Source organism: Sycon ciliatum, chromosome 5 (assembly GCF_964019385.1).
Source record: "Sycon ciliatum chromosome 5, ocSycCili1.1, whole genome shotgun sequence".
Taxonomy (NCBI): domain Eukaryota; kingdom Metazoa; phylum Porifera; class Calcarea; order Leucosolenida; family Sycettidae; genus Sycon; species Sycon ciliatum.
In genome coordinates, this window is record NC_088647.1 from 23283456 (window position 1) to 23311073 (window position 27618).

Consider the following 27618-nt stretch of genomic DNA (forward strand, 5'->3'; position numbering starts at 1 on the left):
GCTAGCGAGCTACAGCTACTAGTAACCATGGTTACTAGGGGGGATAAGACAACCGTTACTGTGGTGAATCATGATTGACAGATTGTGTTGTAAAAATGACACGACAGACGGAACCATGATCGTAGATCTACCACGTCACGAATACTTGCTTGTTATATGCAGCATCGGCTGCACCATTGGCATTGTGCACCTATACTGGCCATAGCGACTTTTCTATTTCCCCCTAAAACTCCAACGCAACTACTGTACTGCACACTACTGAGAGAGACACATGATTCACTTTCCAACCCTCTCTTTACTGCGAAACAAAGAACAAAAAAAACATTCGACCAAATTTTCGCATCATCAGGCAGAACTCTGAAACAAACAAAAACTTGGAATCCACAGTCTCTACACGTACAAACATACTTGGAGACAGGCGATTTGCTGTAGGTCTACATACTCTCAAATTACTTAGAAAACCAAATGAGGTACAGTCAACTTGGCATATAACGACACTGGGCAGGGCATCAGAAAAGTGTCCTTATTCGCGAAGTGTCGTTATACCCGTAGTCTCATTATATGTATTACACTTGGATGGAACTTTGCTCTGGGCATGGACATTCTGTCGTTATTCGCGAATTGTCGTTATATCCTTAGAAGTTGCGACTTCGGCGGTAATAGTCATGATGACAACTTCATGTCGTTATATCCGCAGTCGTTATTAGCGAAGTTGACTGTACACTGTCTGTACTAACTCCACTCCACTCCCGGCATTGCCCAAGTAACAAGTTCAACATATTGAGCAAGTACAGTCAGCCATCTTCCCGTTGCACTAATGAGTTATTCCCGGTCTGACATTGTGATAGTTCAGTTTCATGATAACCATGTGATGCCGTCAAGCATAGCCCATCAAACAATACTGTACAACTCTTACAAGCCCGTATATATGTATACATATACGTCAGTACAACCTACTTCAACTACTTGCAATCCGAGTACAATCACGGTAACTCTCCATAATCTCAGGCAATGCAACTTTCAGACGTGAATGTGCCGCTGATTACGTTTTTCGGCTACAAGCGCAGAAAGAACATAGGCTAATTTCAAGAGAGAAAAAAACTATCTGCTAAAAGGAAAGGTGAATCAAGGATATCCGATAGTATTGAAATCATGAAACATACAGTAGGCTTGCAATGTTGAACCATGTGCAGAGAAACAGCATAAAAAGGTTTTAAAATCAATAAACTCATAGAATCATAATTATTATCAAGGCGCCAACAGTTAGGCTCTTCAGCGCAGCTGAGCAGCTTAAAGTGTATCTTAAAAGGGATCACATTTCCGTGCAACAAAGCATAGGATAATGATATTAAATAATTTGATTTTTTTCATGGGTCGCGTGAGACTCGGTTTCTCTATATAGAGGCCGAGTTTTCAGCATCCGTAGGAACATTACTTGCATTGTCCATCATTTCACTACGAGATTATTCTAGCAATAACACAGCATAAAGTAAAATCTAATTCAATTTTAGCCAAGAGCTCAAGATGCCATAAAAGAAACTCAACTGGAAAGAGGTCTTGGAATACCTGAACACACTTGATCAGAAACATTACGACCGTTCAGTAGAGTCTGCACACACCATTCACTGATACAGCTCATTGTGGGTACATAGCAGCTCATGGTGGGTCCACCAGCAGAGTAACCTTCACAGACCCTGCAGGGACAAAAGCACACACAAAGATACATTCATACCTGCACAGAGTCCGGAAGCAACACACGTTCCTAGCCTCATGTTGCCGGCTTCAAACAACATTCTATGCATTACATTGTACATCATGAACATTGTTCTACTCTGTGAACCTTTCAAGGTTTACAAACGTATACAGTCATTGACTCAACTTCGCTAATAACGATTGCGGATATAACGACAATTCGCGAACAACGACAGAATGTCCATGCCCAGAGCAAAGTCCATTCTACCTGTATACATGTAATGAGACTTCGGGTATAACGACACTTCGCGAATAAGGACACTTTCTGATGCCCGGCCGAGTGTCGTTATACGCAAAGTTGACTGTACTGCACCCTCACGACGTTGAGTGAGCATAGAGGAAGATTATAAAATAGACCAGTTAGAATGGCTTCAACATGTCCACAAATCATTGAGAACATACTTGTACAATCATGTACGAAAAGCTCGGTCTTGCTCTATGCACCACCCCCCCCCCTCTCACGATTACGAATATACAAGTTTGAGGAATCAAGAAGAGACTTGAAATATGCCAACAGTGACAATAGAAGAAGGAGAAGCGAAAAATGTTAACACAATGGAGAAATATTAAGAGGCCAATCTCATAAACTAATGTTGTAACTGCCCTTTCTTCACCTGCTCCCAGCCCCGTGCCATCTCCACACTTATACAATGGACGACGATAACTACATTTAGAAAGACTGTTTATTACAAGACGACTACGGAAACACAACTAGACATGACAAACTCAAGACGAAGACTGCTTTTCACACCACAGCCACACGCACATGCACCAACACCACGTGCACACGATGACCACACGACGTACACAAAATAACATACTGCAACAAAACCGTACTACAACGCTAAGATAATAATAAACAGGGTTCTAGCCAGGTCAAAATAGTAGTAGGGCACAGGGGTGTAGCTTGTACATCTGTGGTGTGATGACCCTGTATCAGAGCACGTCTGTGGTGTGATGACCCTGTATCAGGGCATGTCTGTGGTGTGATGACCCTGTATCAGAGCACGTCTGTGGTGTGATGACCCTGTATCAGAGCACGTCTGTGGTGTGATGACCCTGTATCAGAGCACGTCTGTGGTGTGATGACCTTGTATCAGAGCACGTCTGTGGTGTGATGACCATGTATCAGAGCATGTCTGTGGTGTGATGACCCTGTATCAGAGCACGTCTGTGGTGTGATGACCCTGTATCAGAGCACGTCTGTGGTGTGATGACCTTGTATCAGAGCACGTCTGTGGTGTGATGACCATGTATCAGAGCATGTCTGTGGTGTGATGACCCTGTATCAGAGCATGTCTGTGGTGTGATGACCCTGTATCAAAGCACGTCTGTGGTGTGATGACCCTGTATCAGAGCATGTCTGTGGTGTGATGACTCTGTATCAGAGCATGTCTGTGGTGTGATGACCCTGTATCAGAGCATGTCTGTGGTGTGATGACCCTGTATCAGAGCATGTCTGTGGTGTGATGACCCTGTATCAGAGCATGTCTGTGGTGTGATGACCCTGTATCAGAGCATGTCTGTGGTGTGATGACCCTGTATCAGAGCATGTCTGTGGTGTGATGACCCTGTATCAGAGCACGTCTGTGGTGTGGTGACCGTGTATCAGAGCACGTCTGTGGTGTGGTGACCCTGTATCAGAGCATGTCTGTGGTGTGATGACCCTGTATCAGAGCACGTCTGTGGTGTGGTGACCGTGTATCAGAGCACGTCTGTGGTGTGATGACCCTGTATCAGAGCATGTCTGTGGTGTGATGACCCTGTATCAGAGCACGTCTGTGGTGTGGTGACCCTGTATCAGAGCACGTCTGTGGTGTGGTGACCCTGTATCAGAGCACGTCTGTGGTGTGGTGACCCTGTATCAGAGCACGTCTGTGGTGTGATGACCATGTATCAGAGCATGTCTGTGGTGTGATGACCCTGTATCAGAGCACGTCTGTGGTGTGGTGACCGTGTATCAGAGCACGTCTGTGGTGTGATGACCCTGTATCAGAGCATGTCTGTGGTGTGATGACCCTGTATCAGAGCACGTCTGTGGTGTGGTGACCCTGTATCAGAGCACGTCTGTGGTGTGGTGACCCTGTATCAGAGCACGTCTGTGGTGTGGTGACCCTGTATCAGAGCACGTCTGTGGTGTGGTGACCCTGTATCAGAGCACGTCTGTGGTGTGGTGACCCTGTATCAGAGCACGTCTGTGGTGTGGTGACCCTGTATCAGAGCACGTCTGTGGTGTGGTGACCCTGTATCAGAGCACGTCTGTGGTGTGGTGACCCTGTATCAGAGCACGTCTGTGGTGTGGTGACCCTGTATCAGAGCACGTCTGTGGTGTGGTGACCCTGTATCAGAGCACGTCTGTGGTGTGATGACCCTGTATCAGAGCATGTCTGTGGTGTGATGACCCTGTATCAGAGCATGTCTGTGGTGTGGTGACCGTGTATCAGAGCATGTCTGTGGTGCGGTGACCCTGTATCAGAGCATGTCTGTGGTGTGATGACCCTGTATCAGAGCATGTCTGTGGTGTGATGACCGTGTATCAGAGCATGTCTGTGGTGTGATGACCCTGTATCAGAGCATGTCTGTGGTGTGATGACCCTGTATCAGAGCATGTCTGTGGTGTGATGACCCTGTATCAGAGCATGTCTGTGGTGTAGTGACCCTGTATCAGAGCATGTCTGTGGTGTGGTGACCCTGTATCAGAGCATGTCTGTGGTGTGGTGACCCTGTATCAGAGCATGTCTGTGGTGTGATGACCCTGTATCAGAGCACGTCTGTGGTGTGGTGACCCTGTATCAGAGCACGTCTGTGGTGTGGTGACCCTGTATCAGAGCACGTCTGTGGTGTGGTGACCCTGTATCAGAGCACGTCTGTGGTGTGGTGACCCTGTATCAGAGCACGTCTGTGGTGTGGTGACCCTGTATCAGAGCACGTCTGTGGTGTGGTGACCCTGTATCAGAGCACGTCTGTGGTGTGATGACCCTGTATCAGAGCATGTCTGTGGTGTGATAACCCTGTATCAGAGCATGTCTGTGGTGTGGTGACCGTGTATCAGAGCATGTCTGTGGTGTGATGACCGTGTATCAGAGCATGTCTGTGGTGTGATGACCCTGTATCAGAGCATGTCTGTGGTGTGATGACCCTGTATCAGAGCATGTCTGTGGTGTGATGACCCTGTATCAGAGCATGTCTGTGGTGTAGTGACCCTGTATCAGAGCATGTCTGTGGTGTGGTGACCCTGTATCAGAGCATGTCTGTGGTGTGGTGACCGTGTATCAGAGCATGTCTGTGGTGTGATGACCCTGTATCAGAGCATGTCTGTGGTGCGGTGACCCTGTATCAGAGCATGTCTGTGGTGTGGTGACCCTGTATCAGAGCATGTCTGTGGTGTGGTGACCCTGTATCAGAGCATGTCTGTGGTGTGGTGACCGTGTATCAGAGCATGTCTGTGGTGTGATGACCCTGTATCAGAGCATGTCTGTGGTGCGGTGACCCTGTATCAGAGCATGTCTGTGGTGTGATGACCCTGTATCAGAGCATGTCTGTGGTGTGATGACCCTGTATCAGAGCATGTCTGTGGTGTGATGACCCTGTATCAGAGCATGTCTGTGGTGTGATGACCCTGTATCAGAGCATGTCTGTGGTGTGATGACCCTGTATCAGAGCATGTCTGTGGTGTGATGACCCTGTATCAGAGCATGTCTGTGGTGTGATGACCCTGTATCAGAGCATGTCTGTGGTGTGATGACCCTGTATCAGGGCACGTCTGTGGTGTGATGACCCTGTATCAGAGCATGTCTGTGGTGTGATGACCCTGTATCAGAGCATGTCTGTGGTGTGATGACCCTGTATCAGAGCATGTCTGTGGTGTGATGACCCTGTATCAGAGCATGTCTGTGGTGTGATGACCCTGTATCAGGGCACGTCTGTGGTTTGATGACCCTGTATCAGAGCATGTCTGTGGTGTGATGACCGTGTATCAGAGCACGTCTGTGGTGTGATGACCCTGTATCAGAGCATGTCTGTGGTGTGATGACCGTGTATCAGAGCACGTCTGTGGTGTGATGACCCTGTATCAGAGCATGTCTGTGGTGTGATGACCCTGTATCAGGGCACGTCTGTGGTTTGATGACCCTGTATCAGAGCATGTCTGTGGTGTGATGACCGTGTATCAGAGCACGTCTGTGGTGTGATGACCCTGTATCAGAGCATGTCTGTGGTGTGATGACCGTGTATCAGAGCACGTCTGTGGTGTGATGACCCTGTATCAGAGCATGTCTGTGGTGTGATGACCCTGTATCAGAGCATGTCTGTGGTGTGATGACCCTGTATCAGAGCATGTCTGTGGTGTGATGACCCTGTATCAAAGCATGTCTGTGGTGTGATGACCGTGTATCAGAGCATGTCTGTGGTGTGATGACCCTGTATCAGAGCATGTCTGTGGTGTGATGACCCTGTATCAGAGCATGTCTGTGGTGTGATGACCCTGTATCAGAGCACGTCTGTGGTGTGGTGACCCTGTATCAGAGCACGTCTGTGGTGTGGTGACCCTGTATCAGAGCACGTCTGTGGTGTGGTGACCCTGTATCAGAGCACGTCTGTGGTGTGATGACCCTGTATCAGAGCATGTCTGTGGTGTGATGACCCTGTATCAGAGCATGTCTGTGGTGTGGTGACCGTGTATCAGAGCATGTCTGTGGTGCGGTGACCCTGTATCAGAGCATGTCTGTGGTGTGATGACCCTGTATCAGAGCATGTCTGTGGTGTGATGACCGTGTATCAGAGCATGTCTGTGGTGTGATGACCCTGTATCAGAGCATGTCTGTGGTGTGATGACCCTGTATCAGAGCATGTCTGTGGTGTGATAACCCTGTATCAGAGCATGTCTGTGGTGTAGTGACCCTGTATCAGAGCATGTCTGTGGTGTGGTGACCCTGTATCAGGGCACGTCTGTGGTGTGATGACCCTGTATCAGAGCATGTCTGTGGTGTGATGACCCTGTATCAGAGCACGTCTGTGGTGTGGTGACCCTGTATCAGAGCATGTCTGTGGTGTGATGACCCTGTATCAGAGCATGTCTGTGGTGTGATGACCCTGTATCAGAGCACGTCTGTGGTTTGATGACCCTGTATCAGAGCATGTCTGTGGTGTGATGACCGTGTATCAGAGCACGTCTGTGGTGTGATGACCCTGTATCAGAGCATGTCTGTGGTGTGATGACCCTGTATCAGAGCATGTCTGTGGTGTGATGACCCTGTATCAGAGCATGTCTGTGGTGTGATGACCCTGTATCAGAGCATGTCTGTGGTGTGATGACCGTGTATCAGGGCACGTCTGTGGTTTGATGACCCTGTATCAGAGCATGTCTGTGGTGTGATGACCGTGTATCAGAGCACGTCTGTGGTGTGATGACCCTGTATCAGAGCATGTCTGTGGTGTGATGACCGTGTATCAGAGCACGTCTGTGGTGTGATGACCCTGTATCAGAGCATGTCTGTGGTGTGATGACCCTGTATCAGGGCACGTCTGTGGTTTGATGACCCTGTATCAGAGCATGTCTGTGGTGTGATTACCGTGTATCAGAGCACGTCTGTGGTGTGATGACCCTGTATCAGAGCATGTCTGTGGTGTGATGACCGTGTATCAGAGCACGTCTGTGGTGTGGTGACCGTGTATCAGAGCATGTCTGTGGTGTGATGACCCTGTATCAGAGCATGTCTGTGGTGTGATGACCCTGTATCAGAGCATGTCTGTGGTGTGATGACCCTGTATCAGAGCATGTCTGTGGTGTGATGACCGTGTATCAGAGCATGTCTGTGGTGTGATGACCCTGTATCAGAGCATGTCTGTGGTGTGATGACCCTGTATCAGAGCATGTCTGTGGTGTGATGACCCTGTATCAGAGCACGTCTGTGGTGTGGTGACCCTGTATCAGAGCACGTCTGTGGTGTGGTGACCCTGTATCAGAGCACGTCTGTGGTGTGGTGACCCTGTATCAGAGCATGTCTGTGGTGTGATGACCCTGTATCAGAGCATGTCTGTGGTGTGATGACCCTGTATCAGAGCATGTCTGTGGTGTGATGACCCTGTATCAGAGCATGTCTGTGGTGTGATGACCCTGTATCAGAGCATGTCTGTGGTGTGATGACCCTGTATCAGAGCATGTCTGTGGTGTGATGACCCTGTATCAGAGCATGTCTGTGGTGTGATGACCCTGTATCAGGGCACGTCTGTGGTGTGATGACCCTGTATCAGAGCATGTCTGTGGTGTGATGACCCTGTATCAGAGCATGTCTGTGGTGTGATGACCCTGTATCAGAGCATGTCTGTGGTGTGATGACCCTGTATCAGAGCATGTCTGTGGTGTGATGACCCTGTATCAGGGCACGTCTGTGGTTTGATGACCCTGTATCAGAGCATGTCTGTGGTGTGATGACCGTGTATCAGAGCACGTCTGTGGTGTGATGACCCTGTATCAGAGCATGTCTGTGGTGTGATGACCGTGTATCAGAGCACGTCTGTGGTGTGATGACCCTGTATCAGAGCATGTCTGTGGTGTGATGACCCTGTATCAGGGCACGTCTGTGGTTTGATGACCCTGTATCAGAGCATGTCTGTGGTGTGATGACCGTGTATCAGAGCACGTCTGTGGTGTGATGACCCTGTATCAGAGCATGTCTGTGGTGTGATGACCGTGTATCAGAGCACGTCTGTGGTGTGATGACCCTGTATCAGAGCATGTCTGTGGTGTGATGACCCTGTATCAGAGCATGTCTGTGGTGTGATGACCCTGTATCAGAGCATGTCTGTGGTGTGATGACCCTGTATCAGAGCATGTCTGTGGTGTGATGACCCTGTATCAGAGCATGTCTGTGGTGTGATGACCCTGTATCAGAGCATGTCTGTGGTGTGATGACCCTGTATCAGAGCATGTCTGTGGTGTGATGACCCTGTATCAGAGCATGTCTGTGGTGTGATGACCCTGTATCAGAGCATGTCTGTGGTGTGGTGACCCTGTATCAGAGCATGTCTGTGGTGTGATGACCCTGTATCAGAGCATGTCTGTGGTGTGATGACCCTGTATCAGAGCATGTCTGTGGTGTGATGACCCTGTATCAGAGCATGTCTGTGGTGTGATGACCCTGTATCAGAGCATGTCTGTGGTGTGATGACCCTGTATCAGAGCATGTCTGTGGTGTGATGACCCTGTATCAGAGCATGTCTGTGGTGTGATGACCCTGTATCAGAGCATGTCTGTGGTGTGATGACCCTGTATCAGAGCATGTCTGTGGTGTGATGACCCTGTATCAGAGCATGTCTGTGGTGTGATGACCCTGTATCAGAGCATGTCTGTGGTGTGATGACCCTGTATCAGGGCACGTCTGTGGTTTGATGACCCTGTATCAGAGCATGTCTGTGGTGTGATGACCGTGTATCAGAGCACGTCTGTGGTGTGATGACCCTGTATCAGAGCATGTCTGTGGTGTGATGACCGTGTATCAGAGCACGTCTGTGGTGTGATGACCCTGTATCAGAGCATGTCTGTGGTGTGATGACCCTGTATCAGGGCACGTCTGTGGTTTGATGACCCTGTATCAGAGCATGTCTGTGGTGTGATGACCGTGTATCAGAGCACGTCTGTGGTGTGATGACCCTGTATCAGAGCATGTCTGTGGTGTGATGACCGTGTATCAGAGCACGTCTGTGGTGTGATGACCCTGTATCAGAGCATGTCTGTGGTGTGATGACCCTGTATCAGAGCATGTCTGTGGTGTGATGACCCTGTATCAGAGCATGTCTGTGGTGTGATGACCCTGTATCAGAGCATGTCTGTGGTGTGATGACCCTGTATCAGAGCATGTCTGTGGTGTGATGACCCTGTATCAGAGCATGTCTGTGGTGTGATGACCCTGTATCAGAGCATGTCTGTGGTGTGATGACCCTGTATCAGAGCATGTCTGTGGTGTGATGACCCTGTATCAGAGCATGTCTGTGGTGTGGTGACCCTGTATCAGAGCATGTCTGTGGTGTGATGACCCTGTATCAGAGCATGTCTGTGGTGTGATGACCCTGTATCAGAGCATGTCTGTGGTGTGATGACCCTGTATCAGAGCATGTCTGTGGTGTGATGACCCTGTATCAGAGCATGTCTGTGGTGTGATGACCCTGTATCAGAGCATGTCTGTGGTGTGATGACCCTGTATCAGAGCATGTCTGTGGTGTGATGACCCTGTATCAGAGCATGTCTGTGGTGTGATGACCCTGTATCAGAGCATGTCTGTGGTGTGATGACCCTGTATCAGAGCATGTCTGTGGTGTGATGACCCTGTATCAGAGCATGTCTGTGGTGTGATGACCCTGTATCAGAGCATGTCTGTGGTGTGATGACCCTGTATCAGAGCATGTCTGTGGTGTGGTGACCCTGTATCAGAGCATGTCTGTGGTGTGATGACCCTGTATCAGAGCATGTCTGTGGTGTGATGACCCTGTATCAGAGCATGTCTGTGGTGTGATGACCCTGTATCAGAGCATGTCTGTGGTGTGATGACCCTGTATCAGAGCATGTCTGTGGTGTGATGACCCTGTATCAGAGCATGTCTGTGGTGTGATGACCCTGTATCAGAGCATGTCTGTGGTGTGATGACCCTGTATCAGAGCATGTCTGTGGTGTGATGACCCTGTATCAGAGCATGTCTGTGGTGTGATGACCCTGTATCAGAGCATGTCTGTGGTGTGATGACCCTGTATCAGAGCATGTCTGTGGTGTGATGACCCTGTATCAGAGCATGTCTGTGGTGTGGTGACCCTGTATCAGAGCATGTCTGTGGTGTGATGACCCTGTATCAGAGCATGTCTGTGGTGTGATGACCCTGTATCAGAGCATGTCTGTGGTGTGGTGACCCTGTATCAGAGCATGTCTGTGGTGTGGTGACCCTGTATCAGAGCACGTCTGTGGTGTGATGACCCTGTATCAGAGCATGTCTGTGGTGTGGTGACCCTGTATCAGAGCATGTCTGTGGTGTGGTGACCCTGTATCAGAGCATGTCTGTGGTGTGATGACCCTGTATCAGAGCATGTCTGTGGTGTGATGACCCTGTATCAGAGCATGTCTGTGGTGTGATGACCCTGTATCAGAGCATGTCTGTGGTGTGATGACCCTGTATCAGAGCATGTCTGTGGTGTGATGACCCTGTATCAGAGCATGTCTGTGGTGTGGTGACCCTGTATCAGAGCATGTCTGTGGTGTGATGACCCTGTATCAGAGCATGTCTGTGGTGTGATGACCCTGTATCAGAGCATGTCTGTGGTGTGGTGACCCTGTATCAGAGCATGTCTGTGGTGTGGTGACCCTGTATCAGAGCACGTCTGTGGTGTGATGACCCTGTATCAGAGCATGTCTGTGGTGTGATGACCTTGTATCAGAGCACGTCTGTGGTGTGATGACCCTGTATCAGAGCATGTCTGTGGTGTGATGACCCTGTATCAGAGCATGTCTGTGGTGTGATGACCCTGTATCAGGGCACGTCTGTGGTTTGATGACCCTGTATCAGAGCATGTCTGTGGTGTGATGACCGTGTATCAGAGCACGTCTGTGGTGTGATGACCCTGTATCAGAGCATGTCTGTGGTGTGATGACCGTGTATCAGAGCACGTCTGTGGTGTGATGACCCTGTATCAGAGCATGTCTGTGGTGTGATGACCCTGTATCAGAGCATGTCTGTGGTGTGATGACCGTGTATCAGAGCATGTCTGTGGTGTGGTGACCCTGTATCAGAGCATGTCTGTGGTGTGGTGACCCTGTATCAGAGCACGTCTGTGGTGTGATGACCCTGTATCAGAGCATGTCTGTGGTGTGATGACCCTGTATCAGAGCATGTCTGTGGTGTGATGACCGTGTATCAGAGCATGTCTGTGGTGTGGTGACCCTGTATCAGAGCATGTCTGTGGTGTGGTGACCCTGTATCAGAGCACGTCTGTGGTGTGATGACCCTGTATCAGAGCATGTCTGTGGTGTGGTGACCCTGTATCAGAGCATGTCTGTGGTGTGGTGACCCTGTATCAGAGCATGTCTGTGGTGTGGTGACCCTGTATCAGAGCACGTCTGTGGTGTGGTGACCCTGTATCAGAGCATGTCTGTGGTGTGATGACCCTGTATCAGAGCATGTCTGTGGTGTGATGACCCTGTATCAGAGCATGTCTGTGGTGTGGTGACCCTGTATCAGAGCATGTCTGTGGTGTAATGACCCTGTATCAGAGCATGTCTGTGGTGTGATGACCCTGTATCAGAGCATGTCTGTGGTGTGATGACCCTGTATCAGAGCATGTCTGTGGTGTGATGACCCTGTATCAGAGCATGTCTGTGGTGTGATGACCCTGTATCAGAGCATGTCTGTGGTGTGATGACCCTGTATCAGAGCATGTCTGTGGTGTGATGACCCTGTATCAGAGCATGTCTGTGGTGTGATGACCCTGTATCAGAGCATGTCTGTGGTGTGATGACCCTGTATCAGAGCATGTCTGTGGTGTGATGACCCTGTATCAGAGCATGTCTGTGGTGTGATGACCCTGTATCAGAGCATGTCTGTGGTGTGGTGACCCTGTATCAGAGCATGTCTGTGGTGTGATGACCCTGTATCAGAGCATGTCTGTGGTGTGATGACCCTGTATCAGAGCATGTCTGTGGTGTGATGACCCTGTATCAGAGCATGTCTGTGGTGTGATGACCCTGTATCAGAGCATGTCTGTGGTGTGATGACCCTGTATCAGAGCATGTCTGTGGTGTGATGACCCTGTATCAGAGCATGTCTGTGGTGTGATGACCCTGTATCAGAGCATGTCTGTGGTGTGGTGACCCTGTATCAGAGCATGTCTGTGGTGTGATGACCCTGTATCAGAGCATGTCTGTGGTGTGATGACCCTGTATCAGAGCATGTCTGTGGTGTGATGACCCTGTATCAGAGCATGTCTGTGGTGTGATGACCCTGTATCAGAGCATGTCTGTGGTGTGATGACCCTGTATCAGAGCATGTCTGTGGTGTGATGACCCTGTATCAGAGCACGTCTGTGGTGTGATGACCTTGTATCAGAGCACGTCTGTGGTGTGATGACCCTGTATCAGAGCATGTCTGTGGTGTGGTGACCGTGTGCCACTATTAAACTCATAATGCTGTCACTTTGCCTATTTTGACTATGCAGTACCTACAACAGACATTTGCTGGTGTGGCGGTGACCTGACTACGCTGACTACACACAAGCTACACACCTGGGGTGGGCAGGGGAAACAGTTACCCCATAACCCATTTTCCATTTTCCAAAAATGTCTTGCCCTGAAAAATGCAACGTACAGAAGCGAACCCCCGATTGCACCGCAGACAAGAATACCTATAGGACCTCTCTGTTAGTGACTATTGACTGCATTCTCGTTGAATTGCCTGAAAAAACCCAAAAATCTATAAATGAGTAAAGGGCGCCACCTTTTCACGGGGAGGGGGGGGGGTGAATAAGAGTAGGGGCCCTGCGCACCCCTACCCAGCTTTCGCTAGAACCCTGATAAACTGATTTTGTCAAAGCCTAGCATGCACTGAACAATAATGATACTGGCCATAAGAGAAAATCTAAAATGGTGCCAATGGGAATGGCGCATGTCGCTGGAAGTATCAAGAACAAAATGCTTACGGGTGTCATCTCCAGCAGCTTCTCCTTTAGGAGATCAGCCAGCTCCTGGTGGGCCAGCTTCTCACTCTCTTTCAGAGCGGACACAAACTGACGGAACGCCTGCTTGCCACAGCCCGGCAGTGCTTCCAAGAAGACAGTTGCCTGAGACACAACATTCCAATAGAAAATACCCAGACAACATGCATTTTTAGCAATTTTCTATCCACTTGCAAACACCACATTTCTGATCTTCAATATGTAACCCCTCGCTTTGCCAAGCTGTAGCTCAGTAGCCGCCTGTCCAAATACATACATGGCCAGCTGTACACAGCTAGATGATGTTACTATTTGTGCCATTACAAGCAAGATCGGTGTTTTCCAGGTACAGCCAAATGATTTTCTTCTCCAAAATCCTAAAAATTGTATTTAGCCCCGCACACCCCAGTCTTGCTGCTACCTGCCAATGTATGCTGACCGCAGGATAATCAGCCACAACAAACATACTCTCTACACCTTGTTATGGAACTTCAGTCACGCAGGCATGCACGCCAACTCGACCAACAGGCAGTACGAAAGTAATTATTAGTTGTTATTCAGGGAAGAACATTTCCTGAGAGAGAGAGAGAGAGAAAACAAGTTGAGAGCAAAACGACAACATAAGAACTACTAATGAACTCATGGCAAAGAGTTCCCAAAAGGCAACTGAGTACAGCCAACTCAGATGCATATGGATTATCGGGCTAGAGCGATACTGAGTGCGGTGGTACGACTTCTACGCACAGCATGCCAGACTCGCAACAACGCACTATACCGGAACTAACGATAGCATGATAAGACTGAAAGCGTGCATACAGCAAGCAATGCAAAACAAAGGAAACACATCCATGCATCGTGTGCAGCAGACCACGATGATTGATGAAAGAGCAAACTGTCATACTGGGTGAAACACTACCCATGTAGGCTTACAGCATGATCAATAAATAGTGAAGCAATAGACAGATAGATAGGTTCAGTTATATATATATATTACACCTCTCCCCTTGATGACATTAGTCACGGAACCGCTGAGTAGGACGGATTGCAGCCCGCCGACGAAGTCCGTAGGCTTGGTCAAGCTGCGGATCCATGTCGATTTGGATGATAGCAGGGATGTCATCACGATCATCAGCAGAGTCAACATCTGCATCTGCGGCAATGGGATGAGGGTCGAGCTTGATCAGGTCGACATTCACAACTTTCTCAGCATTGCGACCATGTACAGGTTCACACCGTCGAATCACCACAGTCGAGGGGGACAGAACACGAATGACTTGCCAACCAGGTTCATACATCGGTAGACGCTTCTGGTGACGGTCAGGACGGCGGAGAAGAACGTGATCACCAGTGTGATAGACAGGCACAGTCTCCTCTTGGATGCGGTCAGCGTCGGATAACTCGGATTCCACGAGGTCGCGCAGTCGAGCACACCGAGCAGGGTGATCCCGAGACCAGTTGCTGCTATCATGCACAGTCCGATCTGGATCAGCGATCAACTGGTGGGGTGTCCAACCACAGATGGCTTCCATCGGCGAAATCTTGGTTGCGGAATGAGGTCGGTTACGATAGAAGTACAGCAGTGTGTTCAGATCAGCATTCCAGTCAGACGATTCGGATAGAACCTTCCTCATCAGAGTCAGCAGTGTCCCGTTGAATCGTTCAACACAGCCCTGCGATTGGGGATGGCGTACTGCTCGAGTTTGGATGGTGACTCCAAACATAGCAAACACAGAGCGGACGATAGCATTGATGAACTCAGTGCCATTGTCGAGACGGACCATATCAGGGGGACCCCAGCGAGTGCAAATCTGCACGAATGAATCAGCCACGGATTGCGCATCGTGACGGCGTAGCGGAGCCACTTCCACCCATTTCGAGAATATGTCGATGCAAACCAGAACGGAATGGAACTCACCAGATTTACTTGCGCCAAGTTCCAGGGTGTCCAGCTGGATGACACTCCAGGGTCGGTCCGGCAGTACGGTGCGAGTCGGAGGAGGAATCTGACCACGGCGAGGGTTAGCGCAGCAGCAGTGCGCACAGCAGCGTACGATTTCTTGGCAGCGTTCAGCCATTCTCGGGAAATAGCAGTGTCGGCGGAGAGTGCGATACATGGACTCCCATGCGCCATGCCCAGTGTTGTTGTGCGCCCTGTCCAGTGGCTCATCAGTCAGTGATCCGGGAACCACCGGCACTTCAGCGATGTCACCATCGGGCAATTTCACGCTTCGGCGAAGCAGGCCAGCCTTCACGACCAGCTGAGCAGCAACTCTCCGGTAGCATGCAGCCGACACAGGAAGCCCATTGGATACCTCGTGAATGGCAGCCAGAATCAGTCCATCGTTCTGCCGCGCTGCGCGGATGGTGGCAACAGCCATGGGCGGGGCCACGGCGGGATTAGTGGTATCACCAGCAACAGCACACATGTCAGACTTGGCACGGCAGAGCTTCAACCATGGAGTTGGTACTCTTGTCAGCCGATCAGCCAAGTTGCGTTCAGAGGGCACCCATTCGACCACAACAGACAGGCCAGTGAGGCGGACAAGCTCGTCGATAGCTTGCAAGCGGCGTTGGACGAGCACATCGTACAGCCCGCTGATCTTGACACGGCGGATGTCATGCAGCAGGTTATACAGCCAACCATGCACGGTCTTGGAGTCGGTCAGGAGGCGCACACTCGCGAGGCCGTAGGCGGTGGCACGCTGAAGGCCACTCATCACCGAATCAAGTTCGGCGACATTGATGTGCGTACGATCATCCTTCGGACGCAGCCAGCACGCATCCTCGATCACATCTGCACCGCATTGCACCACAATTCCGGTGGCAATGTTGGATGCGTCGCACCATACTGACCATGGTGCAGCAGGTGGAGCGGACCAGGCACCGTGTACCGGATCTTCTCCTTCAACGCGACCAGACAGCTCTTGGCAGAGGCTTACTACTTCTGGTGGTACCCTGGCGTCCCAGCCTCCAGGAGTGAGCGAGTCAGCCAATCTCTTCAGGTAGCTAGTGTATGGCCTGAGCCAGGAGCACACAGGGTTGTGATCAAGCAGGCGACCACACCAGCGGAACACATCGCGCTTCGTTGGGCTCGCTGGGCAGCAGAGGTCGACATCTCGTCGTCGCCACTGCAGGACGTCGTTCGAGCTGTGAAGCTGGAGACCAAGGACGCGGGCTGATCGCAAGCATTCAGCAGGTTTGGTGGGTAGGCCAAACTTCACCATCTCATCTTCCACCGTGGTGACGAGATCATCAGGCACGAACAAGTCGTCAACATAGCTGTCTACAGTAGGGTAGGGGCCAGTGACGTACTGTACGATCAGGCTCATCAGCTTTGGCGCAATCCCAAGGCCGAAGCCCATGCGCATCATGACGTACGGCTTGCCCTTGTAAATGACGGTCTGGAACCTCGCCAGCGACGGATCAAGACGGACCTGCAGGTACGCCTTCCGTATATCCAGGATGTGGAAATTGTCACCAGCCTGTCGCCAGCTGCGCAGCTTCTCACCGCACACAGGGGTGTTGCACCCAGGGTGGTTGCGGATGAGCTGGTTCAGCCCACGGTAGTCCAGTACAGGGCGAACCGGTGTTGAGGCCTTGTGCTCTTGGCACTTCGCAATCAACGGGAGGATGGCGCCCGGTGGTCCGTGAACATCCGCATCGTGTGGTACCAGCCAGCCTTGCTGGATCCAGGCATCTACTTCAGCATTGAACTGCAGCTCCTGATTGGCGGTGAGTTTGGCGCGGGGATATTCGCCAATCCCTGACCCAATTGGTTCAGCAGGTGGCATGTTGTCCCTCCAGTGCCACTTCATGCTCCAGTAGCCGGCGGCTGCATTCCAGTGCACCTCGCCATCATCAACACTTAGTGTGACATCGTCACCAGAGTGGTTGACCGTAACGTGGCGGGACAGCTTGGAGGTGCGAGCAGTGCTGTCAGCAGGCTTAGGTGGCACATCAGTGGCAGCCCTAACAGCAGCAGACACAGCGGCACAGCCAAATGAGACGGACGACAGACAGCCGTCAGCGTATTGCAGGTGCATACCTCCAGCGCGGGTCACTACATCGTTGCCGACGACCATGTCGGTGTTCAGGACACTCAAGTCTGGGACAACCAGCACAGATACGGCAGTCAGTAGGTCCAAGTGCACAGGTCCGTCGAGTCGACGGAGGTTCAGCAGGACGCTACCCAGTATCTTCAGCGATTCACCGTTGAGGGCGAGCATGTTGTCCGGACACTGTTCCATGTAACGCAGGCCATTGCACTTCTGGAGTGCGGCACGGCTGATGAGAGAGCGCGTGCAACCAGTGTCCACCACAGAACTCAGGCGAGTCCACTCGTCGTGTTTTTCTCGGCAGGCATCGACGTACACTCGGATAAGGGAAGACGATGATGTAGTCAGGGCCAAACAGCAATCGGTTTTTCCTCCTGGCTGGTCAGAAACACCAGCAGACGCAGTGCCCCGTGTTCTCCTGGTCGGGCAGTTTCTCCGGATGTGGCCTAGCTCGTGACAATGATGGCAACGAACTCGGCTGCTCTTCGAGGAAGATGGGCCTGCTGATGAGCTCTGCGTGGAGGGTTCCCGGTTCCCAGCACGGCAGGTCTTCTTGACATGCCCAGTTTTCCCGCACGTGTAACAATACAAAGACTTCGCTGGTTCGGTGGCAGCAGCGCCAATGGCATGCGATGATGCAGCGCTTTCAACCAGTTGCAAAGCGCGAACCTTCTCTGTCACGTCACTGACGGAGAGGGCCTGTCCAGCACCCTGCAAACGAATGTCTCGCGCGAACGTCGGTGGCAAGCCACAAATCACCTGCTCCAAAAGGACCGGGTCCTTATCGTCTGTAATCTTGTGGCCAGCTAAGCTCAAGTGGTGCTTCAGGTCAGCAACGTAGCCGTCCACAGCCTCATCAGGGCGCAGGCGACGGGACAGGAACTGCTGATAAGAATCAGCAGGTGCAGGCGCGAAGGCCTTTTCAAGTAGCGCTTTCACGGTTGCCTCCTTTTTCCTGTCCGCCTCCGCCATGGACATGAAGACTTTGAACGCCTGGCCATCTAGGACCAGGGGCAGGTGCTGCATCCGTTTTTCCTCCGTGTCCCACTTTTGAATATCCGCCAGTACACGGAACTTCGACCAAAACGTCTCCAGGTCATCTCCTTTTCCGCGGAACGTCCGCAGGAATCCATCGAGTTTCAGCGACATTATTTCCAAATCAAGGCCCACCACCAAACGACAACACAGTCGCACCAGGTATCAGCGGGTTTCGGTACCAGATGTTATGGAACTTCAGTCACGCAGGCATGCACGCCAACTCGACCAACAGGCAGTACGAAAGTAATTATTAGTTGTTATTCAGGGAAGAACATTTCAGAGAGAGAGAGAGAAAACAAGTTGAGAGCAAAACGACAACATAAGAACTACTAATGAACTCATGGCAAAGAGTTCCCAAAAGGCAACTGAGTACAGCCAACTCAGATGCATATGAATTATCGGGCTAGAGCGATACTGAGTGCGGTGGTACGACTTCTACGCACAGCATGCCAGACTCGCAACAACGCACTATACCGGAACTAACGATAGCATGATAAGACTGAAAGCGTGCATACAGCAAGCAATGCAAAACAAAGGAAACACATCCATGCATCGTGTGCAGCAGACCACGATGATTGATGAAAGAGCAAACTGTCATACTGGGTGAAACACTACCCATGTAGGCTTACAGAATGATCAATGAATAATGAAGCAATAGACAGATAGATAGGTTCAGTTATATATACATTACAACCTACTTTCAGTTAAAGGGGAAGTATACCCTTAAATCAAATTTTCACCAATAATATTATTGTAGTCTTCTGGGTGCTGAGTCGAATGGTCTTGGTCCGAGGAAGCTGCGACGCTCCCTTCCTTCTTTTTTCCCAATCGAACCCGCGCACTTCCACCGAAACTGGGTGACTGCGCCCTACTAGATGGGGATTTGTATGAAAAATCTCACTAAAAGTGCTATGTCGTTCTTATAAAAGCACGGATGACCGCGATTGGCCCATATGTTGTAGTCTTTTGGACGCTGAGTCGACTGGTTTTGGTCCGAAAAGGCTGCGATGCAGCGTTCCTCCTTTATTCCCAATCGAACATGGTTGAACAAGCGGTCACGTGCTCCTGGGTGCCCAAATCACCTGGTCACCACGCCAGCAGGCGACAACTTTCACACCAAGGTTCAACTCGAGTTCAACTCGAGTGACAGGACTGCACCCAAAAAAGGTCAAACAGGCTAGTAAGTTGTACCCTGCAGGCACGGTGACCAGGTGACTGGCGTACGCAGGAGCACGTGACCGCTTGTTCAACCATGTTCGATTGGGAATAACGGCGGAACGCTGCATCGCAGCCTTTTGGGACCAAAACCAGTCGACTCAGCGTCCAAAAGACTACAACATATGGGCAAATCGCGGTCATCCGTGCTTTTATAAGAACGAAATGGCGCTTTTAGTGACATTTTGCATACAAATCCCCATCTCGTAGGGCGCAGTCACCCAGTTTCGGTGGAAGTGCGCGAGTTCGATTGGGATTCAAGTAGGAAGGGAGCGTCTCAGCTTCCTCGGACCACGACCATTCGACTCAGCACCCCGAAGACTACAACTGGTGAAAATTTGATTTTAGGGTATACTTACCCTTTAAAATTCAACTTTAAATTGGCAGTAGATGTAGCTACACATCAGTAAAAGCATTACCTGATCTTCACGATCATCCATAGCACGGAGTTTCTTGCAGAAGCGCTGGGTGATGATGCTCTCTGCATAGAGACGGTCCAGAATGCCCTCTTCTACGTCCAAGCTACGCTTCAATTCCACATAGCTTGAACGCAGCACTTCCTGGAGCAGATCAGACATCTGCAGCGGGGATTGAAGGACAGATTCATGGGAATTGCTCGGGTTTCGAAAGGGCTTGGAGACAATTTGATAGCAAACTTGGTCATTACGTAATTTTCAGTAACAGCATCACTCCACAATGTGCTCTCGGCCAAGAGTGCACTTTGGAGTTAGCGCATCCTCATATCCTCAAACGTTTTCACAAGGAAGTGCCGGTGTACTGCAATGTGTGCTTCACTGTACAATCACCAAACATGCAGTTAAGTAGACTGTACAGAGCAGAGTTCTTACCCCAGTCTCAAGTTGACTACTCTTGACATTACCAGTCTGGGAGGCATCAACACTAGTCTGCATGAACAGTGTCTTGTCACCGGAACACACTGATACAGGATGCAGGTCATTGCGATGTAGTGAACACTTTCCAGGACCAGGACACACACGGAATGTCTCCACGAGCTGTGACAGACCTTGCGACGGCAGGATATCTTCAACAAAGAAGCACATTCCGTCATCGGGGAGCTTCTCCAGAAGAGCACACATGTGATCTAGAGTCTCATCTTGCCCTGCTGATTTCTGCAGGGTTCTGGTTTCCATGACGACTTCGGTACTGAGGTGACCTTCTGCACGCAAGCTCTTGACACAGTCCATCACATTGATAGCTAAGCTACTCTGTATTGCAGCATAATGCTTGCACAGCACTTGCTGGTAGGCTGTAGCTCTCTTTGGCACAGCCGCGGGCTTCTGGGCAGTTGCTGCAACTTCTGCAAGTCAAACAACCAAGGAGCACACAGTGTCAAACAGTGAGTGGAGAAAACTACTTCAAGTATAAATGTATCATTCACTCCTCTCCAGTTCATTTAATCCGGTACTAGTATCCCCACATATGGACCAAGAACAGCAAAATCACACCTCCCGGGGGCTCAAATTGCTCAGTTTTGTTTAAAGATATTGGTTGACATTGGTTGATATGTGAGCATGGAGAGGTCAAGAAAAAGAAATCGTATCTGACATTAAATGGACTCGGATGGAGAGCCAAGGATTAATCTATAAAAATGAAAATGTCAGTGCCGTGCAATGTTATCGCATGAGCTGATTGTTTAGTAACTGGTGATGTCAGTGGACATTATGGCATAACTTGTAGTTCCTTGGCCTTTTTCATTTTTATCATTTTTTTTCTCAGTTGGTCATGGTCATTGCAACAAGATTTGACATGACAAGCACATGTAGGGCTGTTAGGCTGTGATGCTGGTAGGAGCAAGTACTCAACCTATCATGTTTGGCCAGAACTCCGAGTTCAGCCTGAGCTACATGCACTATAGATCAAAGGTGGACGACAGCAGTGTCGATATTTTACATGGCATTATTTTCTGCAGCAGCAATTCATCCAGAAAACCATGACCCAATTGAAAACGATAAATTCCCAATTCCGTACTTGACTCCCTGAACACTCATCCCGTGCATACATCCTTTACTCTAGTGACTCCGAGCAAATGAATTCCGTGTATCCTTTTCCCATCAATCACCCTGTACTCTAATGACCCTGTACACATACCATACTGTCTTGTATAGAAGACTGTTTTGAAAACAAGCCTGATTTTCAAGGTGAGGTATCGGTACGCAAGCCTGGTTCTATTGAGGACATACATTTGAAATAACAGGTTTGAATACCGACCTGACTTGAATAGAAGTTTCTATAGGAATGATCCCAGTCTTATATCCAGCCTTCGTACCCGGCATTATGGTCAATTCCAGTGTGTCGTTCCCTGCGTGAACCCTACACTCTAGTGACCAGGGATAGGCAGGTTATACTAGCTTCTCGTGTCTCGTTTTCCAGCCTGCATTCCCGTATTCCACAGGGAATGTTCAATGAAATCCGAACGAGTGAATCAAGTAAGTAGTCATCGCACTGCATCAGGTCACAAACTAGTCACGGTTTGCAGGTCTAGGATTGCACAACTCCCAGCACATACTTGATTCACATGATTGGATTTCATTGAGCAGCACTGTACTTTCCAGGGTATATTTTAAACTGAACACTTTACTGAAATCATCTCACCATTGTCCTTCACTGCGGGCTCCACAACTGTCATTGGCATTGCCGGCATTGGCTTCTCCGGATCAGCAAGCTCTGCGGTCTGGAGAGAATCAGCGAAAACAGCAAGGTGGCGTGAAAACAAATAGAATTATTTACACCAGCCAATCCCCCATCCTCCTTTTTATACACTTGCACAGGATTAAAAATGATGAAGTCAGAACTCAACAGATAAACAGATAACGACTTCTGGGGCGATCTACTCCGATAGTATAGCAAAGTACATACCGTATTTTCCGGGGTATAAGCCGCACGCCCCTTTTTGAGGCAAAATATTGACTAAAAGTTGGTATTCGGAGTATAAGCCGCACCCACAAACCAAGATTTTTCACACTCATTGACAAATGGCCTTTCTACACATTTATTATGGTTATGGAGCTAAATACCATGTTAGATCAGAGTATTATGAGTATTAGATCAGATTATGAAGTGTTAGTGCACCACAGGTTGCTGCAGAGATGTTGGTGTATTGCTGTGTTGACTACAGATCACTCCATGTCATCTGCACTATCTTCAGTCTCGCTGCCACTGATGTTGATCAGCAACACAGGCGCGAAGCTGAGTCGAATGACATGTCACATGACGTCAGCATGCATACTGATGTATGCTAAGCATTCATTCGCGCAAGCATATTCGGTGTATAAGCCGCAGGGGCGATTTTGGTCCGATTTTTAGCGAAAAAAAGTGCGGCTTATACCCCGGAAAATACGGTATCTGACAGGTAGGCCGTCATTGTGTCAAGTGCAGGTGTACTGAATTGGATTCAGTGCCAGAAGTTGGTCCCCACTACTGGGGGGTTGGGAGCAGTACAGTTAGTGTGGGTAGATTTGTCACCCTACGGAGAAGGAAACAACTCAAATGTGCATGGATCCATACAAAACTAGATACAATTGGATCGTAAATTCAGCGCTATCATGACCCTGGCCTGGTTGTGGTATAGCACTTTCAAGCCCTATTGCATTTGTCCACATCAACTCCTTATGTTTCTATTGCTATTGTCTTGCAAGTGCAAAATATACTTCTACTCATACCGGGAGTCAAGACTACTGCAAAACGGGAAAATTTAGGAGAAGATTTATTTTCAGTAACTTCAGTCCAGGTAATTAATACCTAAAATAAAACGGGAATTTAAATTCAACAATGCCATGCCACACAGTGTGAGAAATGCATTTTTGGATCTGGAAAACTGATTTACCGAAGCGTTGATTTTGGGAAATACCGAAAATATTACACCACCGAAATTCCCGCCTTTACATTATGGTAGAAATGCAATCAAGTAAAATCTTTTCTCAAAGATTTGGGTTAGATGGACTTGTTGACTCAGGGTTCTACAACAATTATACCATACACTATAACAATATGCACATGCATATCAGTCTCTCGTCACAAGGTGGTTGTCATGGAAACAGCAACCCCTGAGCCAGCGAGTGCATGCTGTATTGTGCAATATTACCTACACTGGTTTGGGTTAGAGTACAGTGTGATTGTTTGGTACGGGAGCCGGAAGATTTAGAAACACTTCCAGATCAGGGCAACTGAGAAAAAGAGATTGCCCTCCCAGCCCTAACAGCTGCACCATTCTGACATGTACTGGCCTTGTACATATACATACACACGGGCGGGCTGTAAACGCAAAGCATGGGGAAAATATATTGAGGAAAACTGAATATGACCTCTTTTTAGTTTTTACCTGTGTGTCTTTGGCAAAGCATGGCCAGTATTGGCGTACATCACTGATATCCACTTCTGGGCGTCCTCCGATAGTGCAACGTGGACGTAATCCCTCCACCAGTGGAGCAAAGTGCTGACAGCCAATCTCTGCACAACCCTTCTTCTTGTGCTTGCGACATGCATCTCGGCTGAACGAGCATGGACAGCGAACAGCTCTGCTGAACTTCACATGAGTCAGGGAGAATGCCTTCAGCTTTTCGAGCTCCGACTCCAGGTACGGCAGAAGCTCATGACAAAGCTTGACTGCAGCGGACTCATCCTCGCTTGCTGCAGTGCCAACGCCAGGAGAGCCAATTGACTTGTCCACGCGAGTGACAGCATCAGTAGAAGAAGACTTAGCCTTGCCAGCTGCGACAGGAATCTCCAGTGACAGGCGAATGCCATGGTGGAAATACTGCATGACCAGCCAGAAGCGATCCTTCACCAGAATGCGTGCCGATGTGTGATAGAGGATTGGATCCACCTTTGGACTGTAGCGTTGCATACACCTCACAACAGCACACCAGAACAGGGTTTGTGGAAAGTAACGATCTGCACCACTATACAGGTACATAGCTGGACTTGGCTTGCCTTTGCTCAATTCATCTTGAAGACGCGCAACTCGCTCCACCAGAGCTGGTACAAAGAACTTGCGAGTTGTCACCTCCTTTCTCTGACCAGGCACGCTCACAGTTGTCTTGGTGTTGTAGAACAGGGCAAAGTGCTCACCCATCTCAAACAGGAAATCACGCTGTTCTTCTGTGGCCGTGTAGCGTGATGTCATACGATTGTGCTGTGACCAGCGGTGCATGGCCAGGCTTTCAAGGAGGATGCCATCCTGAGTCAGCAAATCGTATTGTGGACGTAGACGCTTGCTCTGCATATCCTTTGGTTCAGGACAAAAGAGCAGTGACATCGTCTTCAGAACCCAGTGGATGTCAATGATCACACGATCACGAAGACGGGCATTGTGAACAAAGTGAAGCAAATGACCAAGACCACGGTGAAACTTCACCATCTCCTGGAAATCGGACTCCAAATCCTCACTGGAGATGCTGCCAACAGCAATGGCCAAGCGGCGTAGCTCGTCAACCGATAACCATGGTCGTTCAAATGATTTTGCAATGTGCCCAATGGAGATAGTTACAGGAAGCCAACGAAGTGGAATGGGAACGCTGAACTGATGCTGCAGCTGCTGGACGATGTCTTGCCGTAGCTGAACAACTGCTGGGTCTTCTGGATCCTTGCCAGCTCGTGTGTTGTCCACAAATACCACCTTGTCAATGTCGTTTGCATAGGCCTTACCATCTGCATTGGCCAATATGTACTTCTTTATCTCTTCAGTTGTCTTCTTCCTTGCTTCTGGATTCTTTGGTAACTTGTCCACATGTGTGCCAATGGCGAACACGGGTACGTTGTCGCTGTCTCCAATAACCTCGTGGATAGTGTTGAACCACGTCTCCATCACATCAAAGTTGGTCTGCTCCAGGCTGTTGGAAAGCGGCAGTTCCTCACCGTCTACACCAAACGTCGGCTTCGCTCTATCCTGGAGCTTCTTTGAGGCATCAAAGACGACAGCATATGCACACCGATCACAGGCCAGGACCATGTGTTGGATGGCTGCAAACGGCTTCTGACCAGCAAAGTCCCAGACATCTATGAATGTCAGGTTCTTCAGATGCTCTGCAGTGAAAACTTCACTTTTGCCTTTCTTCAGATCTTCAAGGAAGCCTTCAAACTTCAGCGTGGCTGAGTTGATCTCCGTCTGTAGCTGCTGCACATCTTGCTCTGCTGTTGCTACCTGTTCTACACTCATGGTTGAGACCTCCTCCGGCTTGGATGCAGTGGGAACATTCTGAGAGTCCATGGTTTCGGATGAACTGGTAGCTGATTGACCAGAGTACCCGGTGTGGGTGGCTTCATCACGTTGGCTGATAGCAGATTCACACACACTGGCTGTATCTGCTTGTTCAGTCTCAATCACAGCGGATTGTGATGTTATGGGTGTTGATGGCATGGAGGATGTGGACCTGGTGTTCTTTGGGATCTCCACACCTCGTTGTCTCAGAGCTGCTACTATCTCTTTCTTCCTTTGCTCTTGTCCAACAGCTCTGTGCGTCAGGGCCAACTGCTGCTGGTAAGAATCTTCAGCTTGCTTCCAGACATACTTTAACCCTTGCTTCTCGATCGTGCACATCACCTTCTCCAGCTCCACACCGATGGTACTATCGACCTTTGACATGAATGCTTGACGCAAGAGGGATCGCAGGAAGCTGCTCTTGCCTGTGCGGCCCGGCCCGCACATTATCAGGCGCCCGTACGGTATCAGCTGGACACCTTCCTTGATCAGCTCACTTAGTGCTGCTGCGTACTGGCCATTATCAGCTGCACAATACACATACACCAGAACAAAGCACAACACATGTGATGTAGATATGAGGAAGAATTTATTGAAGAAAATGGGAAGGATGTTCAAGATGAATTGGGTTTGGCTAGTGTACAACACCCAGAATAATCCTATTTCAGCACCAGAATTTCAACATGAACAGTTTAGCAGGACCATTTGAGCACAAGACTTTCATTGGAATGTAACTGACTGCTGTGAATTTAAGCAAATGAAACCTTAGAAGAGGATGGTATGAGCCTTATGCACGTTGTACAGATGCACGAAATCCCGTAGGATCTCGTAGAATCCTGTAGACCCGGTTGGGTGTTGAAGGTGCAGGACCCTATTGTGTTTACTGCTATTTCCACTAAAAAAATGGGCCCTGAAGGCATTTCTTACGAACCCCTTTTCTGACAAAGATCTAGCTGGTAATTAGTTCTAACCAGAGTGAATAAACTGTAAAAGCGATTGTTTGCCATAAAAAAATGAGGCTAAAATTTGTCAAATGCGCATGTATAGCACACAATGAACACCCGAACGGGTCTGTACACACCTACGACCTTAGTACAGAAGTTCATACATCTGCACAACGTGCATATCGTCTCAGTACTGAATCTCTTGAAGTTGCACCACATTATCTGCACGCTACGTATCTGTGGTCATGCACTGAGTGTCAGTGCAAAACATTTCCATAGCACTTCTTATCCTAGGACTGTTCAAGCCAGTGTCTGCCAATCATGTGATACGTCTGCTGAAATCACATGCTCTTGTCTATAACTTGATTATGTGGGGCATTCTTCCCTTTCATACTGACATTGTCTCACCACAGCAGAAAAGTAAGCAAGTCAAATCAGAACTGAGTTCTTTCACAGCTCCAGTTACCCTGGAAAGGTCGTCTCCATGCCGACATGACATGTCAACACCTCGTACATCTACCATAGCTGATTAACTGGTATCCTGTAGGCTAGGTGTTCGTTGCATAGTATACTGTCTTTGTGACTCTGTGAGTGTGTGTGTGTGAGCTGACAACACACATGTACATCTAGACTACCATGTTTACATGGACACTCCAGCTACAGTCAATGTAACTACATAGCACATAGCACCCAGCACTAAATACAACTA

General features: G+C 49.3%; 1 protein-coding gene across 1 annotated transcript; it reads right to left on the reverse strand.

Annotated features, from left to right (window-relative positions):
• Positions 1-978: 978 nt before the first annotated feature.
• LOC135818089 (uncharacterized) lies at positions 979-26463 on the reverse strand. The gene is made up of 6 exons (XM_065331413.1): positions 24088-26463; positions 22362-22440; positions 20597-21066; positions 20168-20326; positions 13426-13566; positions 979-1694 (listed from the first exon to the last, which is right to left on the reverse strand). The coding sequence occupies exons 1-6, from the start codon at positions 26410-26412 to the stop codon at positions 1686-1688; spliced, it is 3183 nt and encodes a 1060-aa protein (XP_065187485.1). The 5' UTR covers positions 26413-26463; the 3' UTR covers positions 979-1685.
• Positions 26464-27618: the final 1155 nt, after the last annotated feature.

What these genes read in the sequence shown, in the direction of transcription:
- LOC135818089 (XM_065331413.1), bottom strand. Translation starts at nt 26,412, where the DNA reads ATGTGCGGGCCGGGCCGCACAGGCAAGAGCAGCTTCCTGCGATCCCTC. An exon ending in GCTTTGCCAAAGACACACAG is followed by an intron (nt 22,441 to 24,087) that starts GTAAAAACTAAA and finishes GATTCTCTCCAG; the next exon opens with ACCGCAGAGCTTGCTGATCC. An exon ending in GTAGTCAACTTGAGACTGGG is followed by an intron (nt 20,327 to 20,596) that starts GTAAGAACTCTG and finishes TCCCCGCTGCAG; the next exon opens with ATGTCTGATCTGCTCCAGGA.